The sequence below is a fragment of the Oryx dammah genome, unplaced genomic scaffold, assembly GCF_014754425.2.
Source record: "Oryx dammah isolate SB20612 unplaced genomic scaffold, SCBI_Odam_1.1 HiC_scaffold_1, whole genome shotgun sequence".
NCBI classification, from domain to species: Eukaryota; Metazoa; Chordata; class Mammalia; order Artiodactyla; family Bovidae; genus Oryx; species Oryx dammah.
This window is the reverse complement of record NW_024070185.1, coordinates 69,123,089-69,144,357: the sequence shown is the minus strand read 5'-3', so window position 1 is coordinate 69,144,357 and position 21,269 is coordinate 69,123,089. Positions and strand designations below refer to the sequence as shown.

The window sequence follows — 21,269 nt, the reverse complement described above, 5'->3', positions numbered from 1 at the left end:
CTCTGCAAAGTGGATCTTCCTCTTGTGAAATTTTCCTCTGCATACCTGGGGAGGGTTGGTGAAATCTGGGCCTTGTTTGGTATGTGTGAATCAGCTACAGAAATGTTCTGCTGACCCAGTTGGCTTGCATTCAGGGTAGAAACTATTCCTAGAGTTTCTATTATGGATGGTGATGCAACCTCACTGGCGTAGACTCTTGGGCTGTTGATGACCTTGGAGGTGTTCATAGGTGAAGCTGAGAATAGACTTTTCTATTGTCCAAAAGCTCTCTGAACTGTGGTATCAGATACATCTCTGTCACACGAGTGTATGTTCCTCGATTCTTTGTCTCATTACAACAAAGATTTGGAGTGATGAACATTAAAGCCCCCCCCCCCACCCAACAGCTCTCAGGTCTTGGATAGACCGTGTTATATCTCTCAGGTCTCGAATGGACCATGTTATAGCTCTTAGACAAATCAGTGTTACAGCTCTATTTTATTTAGAAGATAGCAGGAAAATCCATCTTCGAGGTGTGAGGGCACGTCGATTTAAAGACACGAGAAGTGTTACAGCTCTATTTTATTTAGAAGATAGCAGGAAAATCCATCTTCGAGGTGTGAGGGCACGTTGATTTAAAGACACGAGAAGAGCGCCCCAGCGCGCGGGAGAGAGCGAGCTGGCTCTGGCTCCTTTATTTATATGTTTATCTCTCCCTGGGCCTGACCTATGTAAATTGGGCCAGCCAGGAGTGTTGTTTGTTTTACCTGAGGACCTCACTCCTGTCCTCGGACCTTCTTTTGTTTCATTTTCGCGGGCTTTTCCCTTCCTTGTCTGTAGCCACCGCCATTTTGGACTCCTTTTCCCTGTTCTACCTACCTAACATCTCCACGCAGCTTTTTTATTTCTTTAGTGAAATCAAAATTTCTGACTGAGGACTGATAGAACAGGTGTGAAGAGGGGAAGTGTGACTTCCATCAGTCCAAACGTCTGCAAATGTCCAAAAGGACCAGACCCTCCCTCCAAAGGTCAAGCACATTTGCCTCTCAACACCGTCTCAGATACTGTCCTGCTAAAAATGGAGCCTCTTGAATTGCTCCGAAAGCCTCCCTTCTGCCCCACTGCGGCCAGTGTCTATTTGGAAATGGCCTCAGGAGACAGTGGAGCGAGCTGGGGCTGCCTGGTACTCTTGCAGGAGGAGGAGACACCCAGACCCCGTAGCCTCTGAGCACAGCTGTGGGCGTTGTTGGACGGGAGCAGAGAGGGCAGAAGTCACCGGATCAGGCTTCTCAGAGGAAGTGGGACTTGAGGAATCCCTGCTCCCTGAGGGTCGGCCTGTCGTTCTCCCCTCCGAGCAGCAGCAGCAGCACTCACTGCCTCCTGCACTCATGGGCCCTTAGGGCCTCAGTGTCCAGCACAGGTTTACAGGCTCATCCTTTTGGGGCCAAACCGGTGTGTCTCAAGATGATTCATTTCCCTGAAAATCATCTGTGTTGGGTTGTGGTGAGATCATGCCTCACTCTGCCTCTTCTATCCAACTTTGTAACCCATGACTCTCAACTAGACACAAGCCTTGACTATATGCTGGGATAAGATGTTATGAGCCCAGGGGATCTTCACTTCCCATAAATTACCCCAGTGTCTGTCTACCCCCTTTCCCACACAAAATGCATTTCAGAAGCACCCACGTCAGCAGATTTGAAGGGCATGGGGAAGGTCCACCTACTCATGAATAACCCTATTGCCCTTATTTCCAACATTACACAATATGAAAAATTTAGCTATTAAAATTCATAGGGACTTCCCCAGCAGTCCAGTGGTTAAGACTTGTGCTTCCAGTGTGGTGGGTGTGGGTTCAGTGCTCGGTCAGGGAACTAAAACCCACATGCCACATAGTGGGGCCAAAAATCAAACAAACAAAAACAAACAAAAAAACAGAGGGGAAACCCATAAAATTCACATCTAGGAGTTTCTTATTAAAACATAAACGTTCCCTATTCATAGAAAAATCACTAATTCATTCCTTAATGTGTTAAATGTCTTAATTCAATAAATTCATAAGGAATGGATTTATCAATTTGCTTTCCTATGCAGTTAGGTCAGAAGGAAAAGGCAGTTTTGATAAGGCATGATGATTTAAATAGAAATTTATATTTATTCATTCAATTAATATTTGAGTGCCTACTGAGTACAAGGCTCAGGGGTTCAGAGATGGCAGGCAGGAAGGCAAAAACTGCATGTAAATGAAGCTATGCTCTGTGCTAGGGATTTCCACATGTTATCTCATTTAATCATCACACACACCTGAAAGGAAGGCTGTTTCCATGATCAAAAGAGAAAATCAAGGCTCCAAAAGTACCCCCAAATCTGTTGAGCCTGTAAGTGATAAAGTCAGAATTCAGACCCTTATGTTCTGATTCCAAGATGCCCAACATCCTCTTCCCTTGGAACCAGTGGTGCCAATAAATACCAGAAGGAAGGGTTGCCGAGAGGTAAGAGGACCCAGACAATGGAAGATGAGAGAGTCAGGAACCCCCTCCATCCACTTCACTAAAAAAAAAAAAAAAAAAATTATTTATTCAGCTGCTGTTGGGTTTTAGTGGCAGTTCAGGGGATCTTTGCTGGGGTACCCAGCCTTCTGTCTAGTTGTGAGTCAGGGACTCAGTAGTAGAGGTGGGTGGTCTTAGTTGCCTCCAGGGCACGTGGGATCTTAGTTCCAGACCAGGGATGGAACCCTGAACTGGAAGGTGGATTCTTAACCACTGGACCACGAAGGATGTCTCCACTTCACTTTCAATAGGCCTTTAACCTGTGATCAAGAATTAAAGCTTATTTTAAAAGCATTATGAGAATGGGTCTGCTTTGAGCTATCCTACGCTGTTATTGCCCAATCGATTTTTAATAAGTGCCCAACAGGTGCTGGAGAAGGCAATGGCAACCCACTCCAGTACTCTTGCCTGGAGAATCCCATGGACGGAGGAGCCTGGTGGGCTACAGTCCATGGGATTGCGAAGAGTTGGGCACGACTGAGCGATTTCACTTTCACTTTTCACTTTCATGCACTGGAGAAGGAAATGGCAACCCACTCCAGTGTTCCTGCCTGGAGATTCCCAGGGACGGGGGAGCCTGGTGTGCTGCTGTCTATGGGGTCGCACAGAGTCGGACATGACTGACGCGACTTAGCAGCAGCAACAGGTGCCAGGCACCATGGTAGGTCCCGGGGCCAGTGAGACCCCTACCCATCACCAACAGTGCCGCCTCTGCGTGAGCGATTTGAGCAGAGAGGGGGACATCTGCCCCCAGGGCTCCTGGTACAGCCTGGGCAACCGCAAACTGACCAGTCCTGATTCGCCAGCGGAGGCTGCGGGGCCCCCAGCACTGCTGCAGGGGGCCGGAAGCTAAGGCCACAGAGTCAGCCTGCGGTCTCCGCTCGGGACCCTGGTCACCTGAAACGCCCCCATGGGGTCACGTGTGCCGGTCACCCTGGACCACATGCTGTCACCTCCTGGACTCGAGGACTCCCTGGCCCCAGGGGCCCCGGGCGCTAGGAGGGGAGGGGACCCGGGGCGCAGAGCACAGAGGCTGGAGGACGAAGGGCTACTAGCCCTGGCCACTTGTCTGCTTTGAAACTCCAGTTCCCATCCCCGCACCTGGGGACGCCCGGTGGGGCCCGGTTCTAAACTGGGTCATCAGCCTGCCAACAACCTTGTCACTGGACTCACACTGCAGCTGGGACCACAAGCAGGGGGACCACCCTGAACAGATTCCCTTACAGGCCAGCCTCACCCCCAGTAGCTGGGGACTCCCCCAAGAAGGGGCTAAACCCCAGTTCAAGTGCAGAACAGAAAATGGCACCCGGGAGCAGCAGGTAAGGCCTCTGGTTTGCAGAGGGTGGCAGAATGGAGCCCACCACAGGGCAGAGGGAGGGCTGCGGCGGCAGCCTTGAGGCATTTTGCTCTCCATCCTCCCAAGCTCTTCTTTGGACTTTGGCAGTGTTTTCCTCCTGTGGGTTGGATGGATACCAACATGAAAAATGAATTTTGCAAAGCAGTAAGGGAAAGACATACAACAGAAAGGGAATTTTAAAAAGACATGTAGAGATAATTTCCAGGAAAAAAAAAAAAAAGAAAGAAATACAAGTGGATAATAGAACCTGAAGAAAAAAAGGTCAGGCCCACTAGTAAAAGAAATGCTGGTTAAAACAGAATACTTTTCCTCCCTGCTTATCAGATGGAGAAAGTTTTGAAAGCATGGTCATAGCTAGAATTTTGAGATTGTGGGGAAACCTACATACTGCAGGCTGAGTGTACCCTAGCAGTCTTTCTAGAGGCAATTAATATTGTTTTGCAGAAGAGTTCCCTTTTTAACAGCACTTTGACCTGGCAATTTTGCTTTTAGGGATTTATCCCAAGATTGTGGGAAGTTTTAGCTACAAGGATATTGATTTCAATGATATGAATAGCAGTAAAATATTTACTGGGAAGATTATTCACTCTTATGGTACATCCATAATACTGAATGTAAAAGGCATTGTAAATCTTGTAAAAGTCAGTGAGGCATATTTGCAGTAGACTGGTAAATGTGAAAAGCAGTTTACAAAACAGTATGTAAAAAATTCTTCGAAGTTTTAAGAGGAAATATATATCTGCAGATGGAGAAGGAAATGGCAACCCACTCCAGTATTCTTGCCTGGAAAATCCCATGGACAGAGGAGCCTGGGGGCTACAGTCCATGGGGTTGCAAAGAGTTGGACACAACTCAGCAACTGAGCACACACAGCCCATAGATGTACAGAAAAAAGGCTGGAAGGGGCAGACACAACCGTGTTGATAATAATTCTCTCCAGTGCAAATTCTTTTCCACTTTTTACTTGTTTGCCTTCTCCAGATTTTTATTACCAGCTTGTATAACTTTCGCAATAAGGAAGTAAAAAAAAAAAAGAAAGAAAGAAAAAATTAAAGCTATTTTTAAAAGAAAAGAGAAGCATCTGGGTCTAATTTTTCACAATCCCCCAGAGTAGGGAGTAGGAGAAGGCCCCAAAAAAGAAGCAACAAATTCAGGAGCACTTTTCAAAGAAAGAGTTAGGAGTTGAACCCTGGCCATTCCCACAGATTGGAGACTCCGTGAATATGGGTGGACCAGTTTATAGATAGGCAAATCCGAAGATTACAATTTCTTAAAAAAAATTGCAGACCACAGATTTTTTCCATTTCTTTTTGAGATATGAATAGACAAACTGCAAGCCTCTGTAGCTCTTGTGTGGGGGGAAGCTCAGGGGATGGTACACGTGCTGGACTGGGGCCATGGAGCAGAGAGATGAAGGACACAGGTCACCCTTCTGGCCCTTGTTCAGAGCCTGCCTTGTCACTTAACCAACAGTGCAAACTGAGGGCACTTGCCAAAACTCTCTGTGCCTTGATAATAATGGTGTTCACTCCATTAAGTGAATTAATACAGCAGAATGTTGAGAGGCATGCATTTAAACATTTAATTGTGTGTACAACCTCAGATAGGCAGATGATACCACTCTAATGGCAGAAAGCTAACAGAAACTAAAGAACCTCTTGATGAGAGTGAAAGAAGAGAGTGAAAAAGCTGGCTTAAAACTCAACATTTTTATTCAGTATGGAGTATCTTAGTTCCCTGACCAGGGATTGAACCAATGCACCCTGCAATGGAAGTGGGGTCCAGGGAATTCCCAGTGACACATACATTTTAAACCCCATGAGACCTTATTATTTTACACAGTTGATCTTCATTCAGATTTACCTACACAGCCTCCCCTTGCATTTCCTTTATTCTGCATCTAGGATGGTTGGTCCTGTGCTCTGAGGAACTCCCTTTAGTATTTCCATCTCGTGGATTCTCTGAAGACACAGGCTCGCCACTCCTGTGAAAACCTTTATCCTCTCCAAGCAGTACAGGATTCTAGATTGACTTATTTTTTTCAACCCTCTGAAAATGTCATGCGATTATCTTCTTTGTTTTCCTGTTTATTGGTGAGAGTCCAGCTGTTAACCTTATTGTTGCTCCTTTGAAGATAACACTTTTATACTCCAGCTGCTTGTAAGCTTTTCTCTTTGTCTTGGATTTCCCATGGTCTGATTTTGATGTGCCCCAGGATGGTTTTCTTTGTAAACTATACTTCCTGGGCTTGATAGCTTTCATCAGCTTCATATAATTCTTGACAATTATCTTCTCAAATATTTCTTCCAGATGCCTTTTGTCTCCTCTTTTGAAATTCCAATTATACGGATGTTAGATCTTTCTAACATGGAGAACATACTGCTACTGCTAAGTCGCTTCAGTCGTGTCTGACTCTGTGTGACCCCATAGACGGCAGCCCACCAGGCTCCCCCATCCCTGGGATTCTCCAGGCAAGAACACTGGAGTGGGTTGCCATTTCCTTCTCCAATGCATAACCCTGACCTAATTTCTAGAGTTTAGCTCTTTAAGAAGCCCTATCTGAAAGTCTGGGGCTATTTAACAGGACTGTTCCTCCTTGGCAGGCTCTGAACCCCAGTGTCTGTGCCCTTAGTCCTGGGAGGATGCCTGAAGTTTTACTTAACTTCCCAGCCTGTTGGCCACTGCCTTGTAATTGGCAAGTGGCTTAAGGGGAAAAGCAGACACAAGTGTCAGGTTTATCTCGCTGTGCTTTTCATCTCTTGGCTTCTTGGCTTCTTGAGTCCTTGCTGCCTCGATAGCTCTCTAGTGACTTCAAATACATGGTTTTTGCATTTTATCTACCTTTTCCAGTTGTCCTTGGCAGGAAACTTTATCTGGTACAAGCTAGTCTGCTGTAGCCAGAAACACAGGGTACTGTGTGGAAATGACAAGAGATGTCTTCTGCCCCTGGGACTTGAGCAGGCGGTAGAGTCTGGAATGACAATGTGGTAAAGCACAAGCAGGATCCTATTTTAAAGGGAATCAGAGAAGACACTGATTCTGATTAGGAACATCTGGGAAGGATGTTGAACATGAAGGATTGTGACATACACTTCTTAGAGGGAAGGGTGGGAATGGATGGAGCACATTGATTAAGGTGGAAAAACTTAAGCCAGTCTAGGCTGGTATGATCAGATGGGTGACACGTGAAGGGCTGGAGTGAGGGCAAGGAGAGAAGCATCATTGGAATACTGAAGTCAGGAATGTTGGTATGATCATGGCATCCGGTCCCATCACTTAATGGCAAATAGATGGGGAACCAGTGGAAACAGTGGCTGACTTTATTTTTTTGGCTCCAAAATCACTGCAGATGGTGACTGCAGCCATGGAATTAAAAGATGCTTACTCCTTGGAAGGAAAGTTATGACCAACCTAGACAGCATATTCAAAAGCAGAGACATTACTTTGCCAACAAAGGTCCATCTAGTCAAAGCTATGGTTTTTCCAGTAGTCATGTATGGATGTGAGAATTGGACTATAAAGAAAGCTGAGTGCAGAAGAATCGATGCTTTTGAACTGTGATGTTGGAGAAGACTCTTGAGAGTTCCTTGGGACTGCAAGGAGATCCAACCAGTCCATCCTAAAGGAGATCAGTCCTGGGTGTTCATTGGAAGGACTGATGTTGAAGCTGAAACTCCAATACTTTGGCCACCTGATGCGAAGAGCTGACTCATTTGCAAAGACCCTGATGCTGGGAAAGATTGAGGGCAGGAGGAGAAGGGGACAACAGAGGATGAGATGGTTGGATGGCATCACCGACTCAATGGACATGAGTTTGTCCAGGAGTTGGTGATGGACAAGGAGGCCTAGCGTGCTGCAGTTCATGGGGTTGCAAAGAGTCGGACATGACTGAGTGACTGAAAGGCATCTGTGTCCCAGGCAGAATTGGACGGTTTTTATATGTGATCGTGGATTGTTGATGTTTTGGTACTTGGGGTTGATTATTTCTGGTTTTGCCTGCATGAACTGAGCAACTCTGGTGAAGTCTAATAAGAAAAGTCCTCTCTCTGGTTCCCGATTTTCTCCCTTGTAGAATAAGAATCCCCATCATTTCACCCAGTGCCTCAAAGTTCTAGTGAGGCATAGATGAACTCGTGGATGGAAGCATGCTGGGACAGGAATGAAGTGTGGATGGGGAGATGAGGCATCCTCTCAGAGCCTCATACTAGCCTGTCAGCCTGTGGTTGCAAGTGGCCATTACAGGAACCCCACAACTTTCTAGCCTTGTCTGTGAGTCGCAGGATGAGGATGCTGGCCCTCCAGTGAACCAGAGGGCCTCCCAAGTCCTTGGTCCTGACTGTCTTCCAAGCCCTGACATCTCCACCCTAGCACACACAACAGGACCAGGCCATCCCAACAAACATGGAACTACCTCTCTCCAAGTTATATCATCCCCCCTGGGCTGCTCTTGGGAAGTTATCTGGTCTTCCCTTGATGGTGATGTGCCATGAACTGAGAAATACGATTGGCCCTAACCTGGTTAATGGTTTTCCAAATGGTGCAGTAGTAAAGAATCTCCTGCAATGCAGGAGACAAGAGATGCGGATTTGATCCCTGGGCCAAGACGGTTTCTTGGAGGAGGAAATGGCAACCTGTTCCAGTATTCTTGTCTGGGAAATTCCACGATGGAGGAAGCTGGCAGGCTACAGTCCATGGGGTCGCAGAGTCGGACACAACTGAGCATGCACGCAACCTGTTCAACTGATAATGTATGATGCTCCCCTGTAGCTTTTACCTGCTGGTCCTGGTTTCCTTTGGGAACCCTATCTTCCAACTCTACTTCCTCTTCCATGAAAGAAAGTACCTGTGGTCCTTTAAAACTGTCTTCCTATCTCTCTGAATTAAGGAAGGATCAACGTACATGAGCTAAGGCTTTATTTTCTGCTCTAGGACCTCATTTTGGAATTAGAAGTAGGCTCCACCTGGGTATGGTGACCACAATCTGAAAAATGCAAAAATTAAAAATGTTTATTCAGCACATGGTCCTCTAAGGCTTATTATGTGCCATTCAGTCAATCCTTATAACAATTCTAGAAGCTAGATACAATTATTATTCCCATTTTATAGATAAGGAACATTGATAAGCACAGAGAGGGTAAGTGTTTTGCCCATTGTCACACAGCTAGTTGGGATCAGAAAGATGATCAGCCAAACTGCTTGGCTCCAGAATCCGTGCTCCCCTCAACTCTGCTGTCCTATCCTCCCTTGCCTCCTGATGATGGGCCACTCAACCTTTCTTTCTCCTGTTCACCACAAAGGCCTTTATGTCTGCCCTCTGTGTACAGAGCAGGCTGCACTCCGTCCCCAGCAACCCTTAGGGACGGAAACTTAAAAATGGACGGAATTGTTGCCTGGGCCTCCTTGGCTTCCCCACGGGCAGAAGAGGTGCCTCAGGACTGCTCTCTGGGGCTACACTTCAGTTAGAACTGAAGTTCAGTTAGAACTTCAGTTACACTGTGTTAGAACTGTTTAAGGAGTTTTGCCTCCTATCTCCTCATTCAGTGACTTCAACCACCTTGAGATCCAGAATATAAAACATGATGAGATCTGGGGGATGTGTGGGCAGCATATCGGGGTGTCTGGATGCCTGGAGCCATAGGAGGGTTCAGATATGTACAGAGGGTACAGCATCCCATGAACAAGTAGAGGCGGAGACTCGATGTCTTGTAGTGTTATCTCAGCACCCGGAAGAGGCCGTTTCCATTCAGGGCAGCTAACGTACAGAGGGAGAAGGCTGCCTTACCTGGAAGTCCCCCCCGAGCCCTCTTCACAGACACTCTTCATTTTTCCAGCCACTCAGTCCCTGGGAGCAAATCACCTTTTCATTCCATAGACACGTCCTTGAACCTATCATGGTTACTCTGGAGGAGCCAAAGAAGGAGGAGATATAAGTCCTGCCCTTAAGCAGTTTGTAGGCTCTTTGGGCATATGAAGGTGTCTGGGGATAGGGGTGAGGAGAAGGTCTAGATAACAAGCCCTGTTGGAAGGAAGATCCTGGGGGGCTGCTTCAGTAGGAGTGCTGCCCCCAAGAAGGCGAGCTCTGAGCTGGGCCCCAGAGAGCGAGATGCACAGAGGTGAGAAGGGGGAAGAGGGCTGAAGACCCTATGCCTCCCTTCAGCCTGCTTCCCTCCCTCTTTACCTTCCCTGTGCCCAGGAGGCAGATCTGCAGAGACTCCGCCAAGAGACAAGCTTGTCTTCAGCAGCTTGGGTTTGCCCACTGGGGAGCAGGAGGTTAGAAGCCCGAGGACAGTGAAGTCAAGAACTTGTTCCCCTTGCCCCTGTTGCTGTGATTTGGCTCTGAGACCCTTCACTGAAGCCTCAGCTCCAACAGCCACCTTCTGGGTTTAGCTATTCTCTCCACCGCCCCCAAGACTGGCAGTGATAACAGCCACCCCCTCTGGCCAGCTTGGTTATTACATGGTCCTTTGTTTGAACTCTGTCCACATCTCTCTCTAGGGTCTTTTTTTCTCTTTTGTCAGTTTTTATTGGAGTATAATTGATTTACAGTGTTGTGTTAGTTTCAGGGGTACAGCGAAGTGAATCAGTTATACATAAATATACATCCACTTTTTTTAGATTCTATTCCCATATAGATCGTTACAGAGTATTGAATAGAGTTCCCTGTGCTATACCATAAGTCCTTATTAGTTATCGATTATATATATATAATATATATACATATATATGTATGTGTATATATATGTCAATCCCAATCTCCCAATTTATTCCTACTCTCCGTTCCCCCTTGGTAACCATTCGTTTGTTTTCTACATCTGTGACTGTATTTCTGTTTTGTAAATAGGTTTATTTGTACCATTTTTTTTTGATTCTACATATAAGCGATATCATATAATATTTGTCTTTCTCTGTCAGATTTACTTCACTCAGTATGATAATCTCTAGCTCCATCCATGTTGCCACAGATGGCATTATTTCATTCTTTTTTATGGCTGAGTAATATTCCATTGTGATATCGCCTCTTTTGATCAATTCCTGTAAATATTCTTTTTAAAAACTCACCTCAAATGAAGTCTGAGTGTGCTCTGTTTCCTGCCAGAAACTGTGCTAATAAAAAGCATTTCAGAGATCTCGGAGGGTGGAGGGCAAAGAGGTAGGACTTCCTAGACCTGTCTGGCTGAAGCGCAATGGGAGGAGAGAAGTTGGAATCTAGAATGAGCTTTCAATCCTAAGCGAAGGAGAATGAAATCACTGGCCGTTTCCTAGACGTCTGTAACCCGAACCTCTCCCCTCTTCCAGGAAACTCCTGCCAGTCGGTCCTGAGCGCCAAGTGCCCGCCTGTGTTTGGTCCCCCAGCCTGAGGACAGGGATGGAGCGGCGCGGCAGCTCCTACCTCTGCCGCTGTCTGACCCTGCTCACCCTCCTACCCGCACTAAGCCTGGCGCAGTACGAGAGCTGGCCCCACTACCCCGAGTACTTCCAGGAGCCTGCCCCCGAGTACCACCGGCCTCAGGTGCCCTCCGACGTGGTCAAGATCCAGCTGCGCCTGGCGGGCCAGAAGCGGAAGCACAGCGAGGGCCGGGTGGAGGTGTACTACGACGGCCAGTGGGGCACCGTGTGTGATGATGACTTCACCATCCACGCCGCACACGTCGTCTGCCGGGAGCTGGGCTACGTGGAGGCCAAGTCCTGGACCGCCAGTTCCTCCTACGGCAAAGGGGAAGGTAAACCGCTCTGCGCTGGGGAACTGAGTTCTGGGGTCCCCGGGAGAGAGGGGCAACAGGCTTCCAAGGGGGTCACCTCGTAAACGAAGCTGCGGTTACCGTCAAGTAGGAATCCCTGATAATACTCCATCTGGGCAGCCTGCGTGTCTATGCTGGAAGGCGGGAATGCAGGTGCGTGGGGGCAGGGGGCAGTGACCCCGCCCCCGCCCCCCTCCTTCCCCCCACTGCCCAGTCCTGCTTTGCCCACGACTTTCCTGGTTTGGGGCTTCCCTGGTGGCTCAGATGGTAAAGAATCTGCCTGAGAGGCAGGAGACCCAGATTCCATTCCTGGATCAGGAAGGTCCCCTGAAGAAGGAAATGGCAACCCACTCCAGTATTCGCACCTGGGAAGTTCCATGGACAGAGGAGCCTGGTGGACCATAGTCCATGGGGTGGCAAACAGAAGGACATGACTGAGTGACTTTCACTTTTACTTTCCTGGTTTAAGGACACAAAATTTGGCAGCCTGGTCCTGAGCCAACTAGGCTGGGAAGTGACCCTAGGTAGTGACCAAGGTCCATCTGTGGTCATCTCTCAAGCCTTGTGCACTGCCTGGGGTTGCATCAGCCAGGGGGACACAGTGCCTTTCTCCTAACCATCCCCTCAAAAGAGCCTCTTGCTCTTTGTCACAAGGGCTGCCCATAGGCTAGCATCCCTGACTCTACCACCCTCCTGAAGGGGTAGAGTATTAGCATGAAGGGCTTTTAGTATTAGCATGCTGGGCTTGGCCAGGATAAGAACAGAGTTGCTTTCTGTTTTCCATTTTGTGGGGTTTTTTTTCTTAATATTTATTTATTTATTTGCCTGTGCCAGGTCTTGGTTGCGGCATGCAGGATCTTTAGTTGGCGACATTCAAACTCTTAGTTGTAGCTTGTGGGGTTTAGTTCCCTGACCAGCAATTGAACTCAGTCCCCCTGCACTGAGAGCCAGAAGGCTTACTTAGCCACTGGACCACCAGGGAAGTGTCAAGTTTTTCACTTTGATTGGCTTCTTTCCACTCATGATAAGCTCAGTAAATACACTGAAAAAAAAATGGGGGGAGATAATTTTGAGGGAGGGCAGGTGGTGGAGCCCAGAACCTGGGGCTCCATCCTGTATTGACTAAACTAACTGTAGGCTTTACAGGAAGATGCTTATCCTCCTTGGATAACTAGGAAGTTAGGCTAAGAACTCTTGAAACTGTCATAGTCTGTGGTCCTAAGTGGTAAAGTAGATAAGGACCAAAGGCATTATTTAAAAATAAAATCTCGGGATTTCCCTGGTGGTCCAGTGGTTAAGAATCCACCATGCAATGCAAGGGAAGCAGGTTTGATCCCTGGTTGAGGGAACTAAGATCCTACATGCCACCGAGCAACTAAGCTGATGCCCTATACCTACTGAGCCCACACATTACAATGAAAGATCTCACACAATGCAATGAAAATTCTAAGTGCCTCAACTAAGACCCAATGCAACCAAGTAAATAAATAAATACTAAAGATAAAATCAAATATCCAGGGACTTCCCTGGTGATGCAGTGGTTAGGACTCCATGCTCCCAATGCAGGAGGCATGTGTTCCATCTCTGGTCAAGGAACTAATATCCTGCATGCTACATGGTGCAGCCAAAAAGTAAATAAAATCTCCAGCTAGAGGACCCCTCCTAGCTGGAGGTTAGTAAAGCAAAAGCACCTAGTCCGCTTGGCTGAGCAGCTGCCCAGGTGTTAGCATGGCTGCTGGACTCAAGCAGAGGTCCCCAAACTCTTGTTGGGTAAATTGATTAAAAGTGAAAGTTGATCAGTCGTATCCGACTCTTTGCGACCCTGTGGACCGTGGCCCACCAGGCTCCGCTGTCCATGGAATTCTCCAAGCAAGAATACTGGAATGGATTGCCATTTCCTACTCCAGGGGATCTTCCAGACCCAGGGATCAAACCTGGGTCTCCTGCTTTGCAGGAAGATTCTTTATCTTCTGAGCCACCAGCCACACTGATGGCATTAGAATCTTGCAGGGAGCTAACCCCCCATATTCTGGGTTAAGGTCTAGATGGAGTCTTGGACTCTCTAACTTTTGAATGTGCTTGTACATGTGCCAGGTTTGGGAGTCCCTGAAATTGATTACTGTTCTAGTCCCTCCTAACCCTGGCTTTCAGTTATTCTAGAAATTCTAGGAGAGAGGAAATCTCATCTCATACATGTCTCACTTCTGGGTCATTAAATATGACCTTTTGGGATAACTGGATCAAGAGACTGCAGTTAGTGTAAACTGTTCTCTGAAGCTGATTCTACATTCCTTACTGTGATTCAAGTAAAAGGAGCAAAGATGTATTTGCACCTTTTTGTTGTTGCTGTTTAGTTGCTAAGTCATGTCTGACTCTTTTTCGACCCCATGGACTGTCATGCTAGGCTTTTAAAACTCATTTCCTGTCTTCTTTACAAAAATTCTGGATAACTTCATCCTTTCACATTTTTTTTGTCTGTTTGCTGAATGAGCTAGAGGTAACATCAGATTTATGTTTTCTATTCCAGGCTCCCTAAGCCTGATTATTTTATAACACATATTTTTCAATGACTTTGGGGTTTTTCTAGTGACATCTTTATTTTCTTTCTACCTAAACTTAAAATTTACCTGTCATCAGGTAAGATGGGCATGATTTTTTCCCCCATCCCCCACTCACCTGCTTAGGAGCAGGTGTGGGGTAGCTAGAGAAGTGAGTTAGCATGGCTCAGACTTTGCCATCCAAGGATGATGAATGGAGAAAAGTTCATAGGAGTAGAGGGAATTTTCAAGGGAATGATTAAAATCAAGGTCCATGGAGTCCAAGTTAAGTAGTAACAAGGTACTCCAGGAAGCCATTGAAGGAGTGGGGAAAGCTGGTAGGATCAACAGATTGTGAGCTGAGACTGCAGTAGTAGAGGGAGTGTGGTAGAAAGGTGGGCTCATGGACACAGATACACACTAGAAGTGTTGAAATGGAGATTGGGGAAGGGGTGAGACAGTTTGTAATTCAAGGTCTAAGCTATGACCATGGGATACTAGCTGATGTAGGATGAGGAGAGTCACTGGAGAGAGGAGGTGTCAAACTAAGAGTACTGAAGGGTCCTCTCTGGGGATATTGAGACCATCAAGATTTAGGAAAGAATAGGTATCAAAGAGAGGAAGGGAGAAAGAGATGCTAAAAAATTTTTAAACTGTCCTGTCTCTAGGACTTTAAGCATTATCCTGTCTATGTAAAGTGGTAGTTGGTTTATCCCAAGAGACCCTTTAGATATAAAATATATTTGAATCTCATCAGCATCAGTTTAGGATTTTTAACATTGGGTGCATGGTGAACATTCAGTCAATATTAATTAATCATGATTCAGTTTGATTTGGAAGTCAGCTTTGCTCACCATTATACCACCAATGCTGATTCAGTTTGATTTTGAAAAATATTAAAAACAGTTGGCAAGGGACTTCCGTGGCAGTCCAGTGGGAAAAAAATCATGCCCATCTTACCTGATGAGAAGTTATCCAGAATTTTTGTAAAGAAGACAGGAAATGAGTTTTAAAAGCCTACCATGACAGTCCAGTGGGACTTTGTGCTTCCAATGCCGGGGGTACAGATTTGATCTCTAGTTGGGGAACTAAGATCCCACATGCTGTGCAATGTGGCCAAAACAAAACAGAAAATAGTTGGCAAGCAGTACTTGGCATAGTGACCCATGCCCTGGGATGTGCTCTGATAGCGTTTGGACAGCTCTTTGGATGAATCAGAAACACTGTAGGTGAACTTCTCAAGTTCAGGCTGTACTAATGAAGCCAGGGAGAGCACTAGAGATATTCCAGGTTTCCAGCCCAGCCTGTCAATAGATCTTTTCTTCCAAAGCATCTCTGAGCTTAGAGACCTAATGGGCCTTTAGAGAGTTCTGGAGGGGACAGCTGCCCCATTTCTCACTCTCTGGATGGAATCACAGCCTCCTGAACCTCAGATGTTTGCTCTTCTTTGCATGTGTTCAGATCTGAGGTTTAATGTAATCCCCCCTCACTGCGTCATTCTTCAGATCAGAGTGATGAAGCCAGCAGATGACTGCAATGCGGCCCTGAAGCGCCTAGCTTGAAGCATCTCCACTGCCCCGACAGCCAGGGGAATGCTGGACTTCAAATACAATTATATTTATGAACTTTTCTCTCCAAATGATCTGTTAACTTGTTGGTATATCTCTTCTCCTTTCATCAGGAGAAGCATCTTCTTAGGGTAAATGAGTGGAAGCAGTAAAATGAAGTTTTGCTTCTGATTATCTGGCATTTAAAAAAATTAATTAATTAATTAGACCACATTGGGTCTTAGTTGCAACACACAGAATCTTCGTTCCATCATGAGGGGTCTTTTGTTGCCGTACACAGACTCTCTAGTTTTGGTATGTGGGCTCATTAGTTGTGACCCATGGGCTCAATTGCCTGTAGTGTGTGAGATCTTAGTCCTCCTATCAGGGATCGAACCCACATCCCCTGCATTGCAGGCAGATTCCTAACCCCTGGAGAACCAGGGCAGTCCACGACTGGCATTTTACATCCAAAGTTTGGGCCGCATCTGTGTCCCTATGGCACTTTCCTAGTAGCTCTCAGATGGCATGTACTGAACTGTTCCCAAACCACCATGCATTCCAGCAGCAGAACTGGAAGTTGGTTGCTTTGGAATCAGAACAATTTAGTTGTTAGGCATTGAGCACACACCGGGGAAAAAAATGTCATGAAATTAGGCCAAATTAGTTTACCTGGCATGGTGATGTCATCTTGGGCCATGTAGAAATGAACATTCCCACTGTCTAAGAAGGTAACTGGTGTGATTGTGTAAAAGGTAGACTAACTGGGGATGAGTCGAAGTTTCTTAAGAAAGCAGCTCTTTGGGGTGATAGTTAGCATTAATGATCCAGGGTGCTAATTTCAAATGAAAGTGAAAGTTACTCAGTTGCGTCAACTCTTTGCAACCCCACGGACTGTAGTCCACCAGGCTTGTCTGTCCATGGGATTCTCCGGGTAAGAATACTGAAGTGGGTTGCCATTTCCTTCTCCAGGAGATCTTCTGGACCCAGGGATCAAACCTGGGTCTCCTGCACTGCAGGCGGATTCTTTACCTTCTGAGCCAACAGGGTGCTAATTTCAAATGCTCCTTATCAAAAAATAAAACACGCCCTGGGGCATCTGGTTTGCAGCTCCTACTGGTACTTTTAGCTAAATGTTGTCCTATTTCCCATCACCTTAGTTAGGGTGGTTTCTCTCTGTTTCTTTTCACCGTCTCTGACAATTCAGCAGCTTTTCTGAAGACTATTCCATAGAAGAGGCCCCGCTTCAAACGTGGAGGGTCTTTTCCGTTGCTAGTACTTAGCAAGACAAACATTGGTTTGTTGTTGAAACAGCAATCGATTAGGGAGCATGTGTTTCAGTGGAGCTTGATTGCTTGGAAACGAAGCCAAATTGAGAAACTAGTTGGAAAACCTCAGCCCAGATGTTTTCAATAAGCCTTTTGTTTCCCCTCAATGCATCTGAGGTTCTCTCGTTTGAGCCCTGAGCTGCCATCTGTCATAGCAGACGCATTTCATCTGGGGCCTCGAAGTCCAGAGGCTGACCCGAGGTTCCCTCTGACCTTGAAGAACCTCAGATTTTCCTTGGTTTTCTCATCTTTACAATGGGAGTGTTTTTATCTGCTTTTTCATTGCAGCGTGGAAGCAGCAGAATTCCTTTTTTTCTGACTTACTGGGAGGAGGAAAGAGAAAGGGAAGGTGTACACACACTAGGCACATTCATAATCTAATTGAATCTCCATGGCGACCTGTTTGTTAGTATCATTGTTTTCACTTGAGGAATGGGCTTGGTGAAGTAGTTGACCTAGTCACATGGTAACCATGCCAAGGCAGAGGGAATTTGTTTTTTGTTTTGTTTTTGTGGCTGTACCACATGGCATGCGGGGTGTTTATTTCCTGACCAGGAATGGAACCCATGCCCTCTTCACTGGAAGTGCAGAGTCAACCTTTGGACTACCAGGGAAGTCCTGATGCAGAGAGAATTGGAACCTAGGTTTTCTGACTCCACTCTACTGTAGAGTCCTTCTGGAGTCATAAGAAAAAGAATTTTGATTCTGTTTTCTTTCATTGTATAGTGATGCTTATAAAAATCACTACTTGAAACCACTCTAGCACTTAAAATTTTTTTTTAGTTTTAATGGTGGTAAAGTACATATAACATAAAAGGTGCCATCTTAACCATTTTTCAGGGTACAGTTCAATACTCTTAAGTACATTCATGGCATTGTGGACCCACTTTTCATCTTGCAGAATTAAAACTCTATACCCATTAAATAACTACTCCTCAACCCCCCTAACCCAGCCTGTGGTAAACACCATTCTACTCCCTGTCTCTGTGATTTTGACTACTCTCTGTACCTTATATTGGAGAAGGCAATGGCACCCCACTCCAGTATTCTTGCCTGGGAAATCCCATGGACGGAGGAGCCTGGAAGGCTGCGGTCCATGGGGTCGCTGAGGGTCGGACATGACTGAGCGACTTCACTTTAACTTTCACTTTTCACTTTCATGCATTGAAGAAGGAAATGGCAACCCACTCCAGTGTTCTTGCCTGGAGAATCCCAGGGACAGGGCAGCCTGGTGGGCTCCCATCTATGGGGTCGCACAGAGTCGGACATGACTGAAGCGACTTAGCAGCAGCAGTAGCTTATATATATGGAATCATACAGTATTTGCCTTTTCCCGACTGATTTATTTCACCTAATATAAGGAATTCAAGATTCATCCATGTTGTCGCAAGTGACAGAATGCCTTTCCTTTTTAAGGCCGAATAATATTCCAGTGTACGTGTAGACCACAGTTTGTCAGCGGACACTTAGGTTGCTTCTACGTTTGGGCTATTGTGAAAGATGTTGTGATGTACATGGGTGTGCAAATATCTCTTTGCTGCCTTGCTTTCAATTCTTTTGAATATATATATTCCCAGAAGTGAGAATTGCTAGATATATGGTAATTCTATTTTTAATTTGAGGAACCACCCTGTGTTCCTATAAGGGCTGCATCAGTCTGATAGGGATAAAGTAAGATAATCAAATAGTTTAAAAATCCCACTAAGAGCTCATAGATAGAGAGGGAACTTTGGAAGACTCCTGTAGGTTAATGATCACTCAAGAAAGCAGATTTGCTTAGCAACAAAACCGTGTAGTAGAAGCATGAGCCAGCCCTCAAGACAATAAAACAATAGCAGAAAAATGACACCTGCATCCTGCCATTGGGGTCAGTAAGTTAATGATCCCTCGGTCATGCTCCTCTCTGCACACTAAAAACAAAAATATAGGAGAAAGAAGACATTCCGAAGTAGAAGACAACGAATTATACTGAAACCTGACATGGCTTACCATATTTTAGCTTATGCTACTACCTTTTTGCTAATTAACACAGTACCATGACAGGTTGGGCAAATTGGGCCACAACAAGACAAAAATCTCCCCCGCTTGATGTGGAAGAGGAGCTGATGATAGAAGCCTGACATCTACTCAAGAATGAGGAAGAAGGTGGTCTTCTCCCATCCCCATTTTTCCTTTGACTATAAAAATGTAGCCTATCCAGCTCTTGGGGCATTGCTCCGTTGCCTGCCTGCTTGTATCTCTCACAAGCATCTGATATTAGGTGTTTTTTTTTTTTTTTTTTTTGAGGCGGGCAGACACACAGTCCAGCATGCTGGATCTTAGTTCCCCACCCAGGGATCAAACCTGTGTCCCCTGCATTGGGAGGTAGAGTCTTAACCACTGGATCACCGAAGAAGTTCCAGCATCCTATATTTTTAAATCTATCTCTTACCTATCACTTTGCCTCTCACTGAATCCTTTCTGCACCAACATGTAAAGAACATGAGCTCCTCTGTTTCAATGTTACATTTCTGCCAACAGTTCACAAGGGTTCCAATTTCTCCACATTCTTGCCAACACTTGTTTTCTGTTTTAGTTTTTGTTTTGGCAGTAGCCATCCTAGTGGGCGTAAGATTGTGTCTCTTTGTGGTTAACCCTCTAGCATTTTGCACTTGGAATTCCCTACTTGCTATAAGTCAGGTAAATATGCACAGGAGGTGAGCAGAGACCCACCAGGGACTCCCAGACAGATTGTCTGGCTACAAACCAGCCCTGCCTTCGCCTGACTTCTGAAACATGAGGAGGAGGCTCTGTGCTTGCTGGACCATCTCTGAATCAGTGGATGGGAAACATCAGGAAGTAGGAAGAGCCCTGAAAGCACCAGGATTTTGGGTTTAGGGAGATGACCTCACATTATGAGTTGCCTTCTCTGAGAATAACTAATACCATCACCATCAGCAGCAGCAGCATCACTGTTTTAAAAACAGTGTTTTATTTTTGGCTGCTCTGGGTCTTCCTTGGTGCCCATGGGCTTTCTCTAGTTGCGGAGAGTAGGGGCTAATCTCTAGTTGTGGTTTGCCAGCTTAGTAGTTGTGGCACACGAGCTTAGTTGCCCCATGGCCTGTGGGATCTTCCTAGACCAGGAATTGAACCAGTGCCCCTGCATTGGCAGATGGATTCTCAACTACTGGACCACCAGGGAAATTCATCGTTACCATATTTTCAGTAACTCTGGACTAACAATAAACGAGGCATGTGTCATGTATTATGTCTAATCTGCACATGGCCCTGCCATTCAAGTGTCATTATTATCCCCACTTTACCAATGAGAAAAGGAAGCTTTGACTAGGGTTATAGAGCTAAGTGGCTGAGCCAGAATTAGTATCAAACAGCTTAGGGTCCAAAGTCCCTGTTCTTTCCACTATACCATGTTACTTCGGCTTTAAATCTGATTTCTACTCTGATCATTTTCAATCCACCACATCCCTATATCACATCCCTCTTCCAGGGGAATCCAGAAGGGTCTTGAACTGTATGAAGTATTTCAACACACTGAAAACCAATTGATGACCCCACACAGCTGCCGAAATTAGGGAAAATTCCTGTTTTTGTGTACATCATTGGTGCCTAAATGAGCCCAAAGACTCAGACCCACTCTGATGTGGATCTTGGCTTCTCTCTTCTCTGCTTCCTTCAGGGCCCATCTGGTTGGACAATGTCTACTGCACCGGCAGCGAGGCGACCCTTGCAGCCTGCTCCTCCAATGGCTGGGGTGTCACTGACTGCAAGCACACGGAAGATGTGGGTGTGGTGTGCAGTGAGAAAAGAATTCCTGGGTTCAAGTTTGACAATTCGCTGATCAACAACATAGAGGCAAGTCATGCTCTTTTTGCTTTTTTCAACTGAAGCATGGTTGACTTACTGTGTTGTGTTAGTTTCTGCTGTATGGCAAAGTGATTGTTTATATATATATATATATATATATATATATATTCTTTTTCATACTCTTTTCCATTATAGTTTGTCACAGGATGTTGAATATAATTCCCTGTCTATGTAATAGAATCTTTTTAAAATTTTTATTTATTTTTAAAATTAAATTAAAAGCAATTTAATTTAAATTGCTTCACAATTTTGTGTTGATTTCTGCCATACAACAATGTGAATCAGTTACAATTAAGTACATATATTCCTTCCCTCTGAGCCTCCCTCCCCTTCCCCCAACCCACCCCTCTAGGTCATCACAGAGTGCCA

At 45.7% G+C, this 21,269-nt stretch overlaps 1 protein-coding gene across 1 annotated transcript in view; it reads left to right on the top strand.

Moving 5' to 3' along the window:
• LOXL2 (lysyl oxidase like 2) overlaps positions 1-21,269 on the top strand; it is a 112,809-nt gene that overhangs the window by 21,491 nt on the left and 70,049 nt on the right. The window contains exons 2-3 of the mRNA XM_040243036.1: positions 11,182-11,606; positions 20,713-20,888. Of these exons, the coding sequence (XP_040098970.1) occupies positions 11,252-11,606; positions 20,713-20,888 (531 nt within the window). The 5' untranslated portion in view covers positions 11,182-11,251. The remainder of the gene's footprint in view (positions 1-11,181; positions 11,607-20,712; positions 20,889-21,269) is intronic.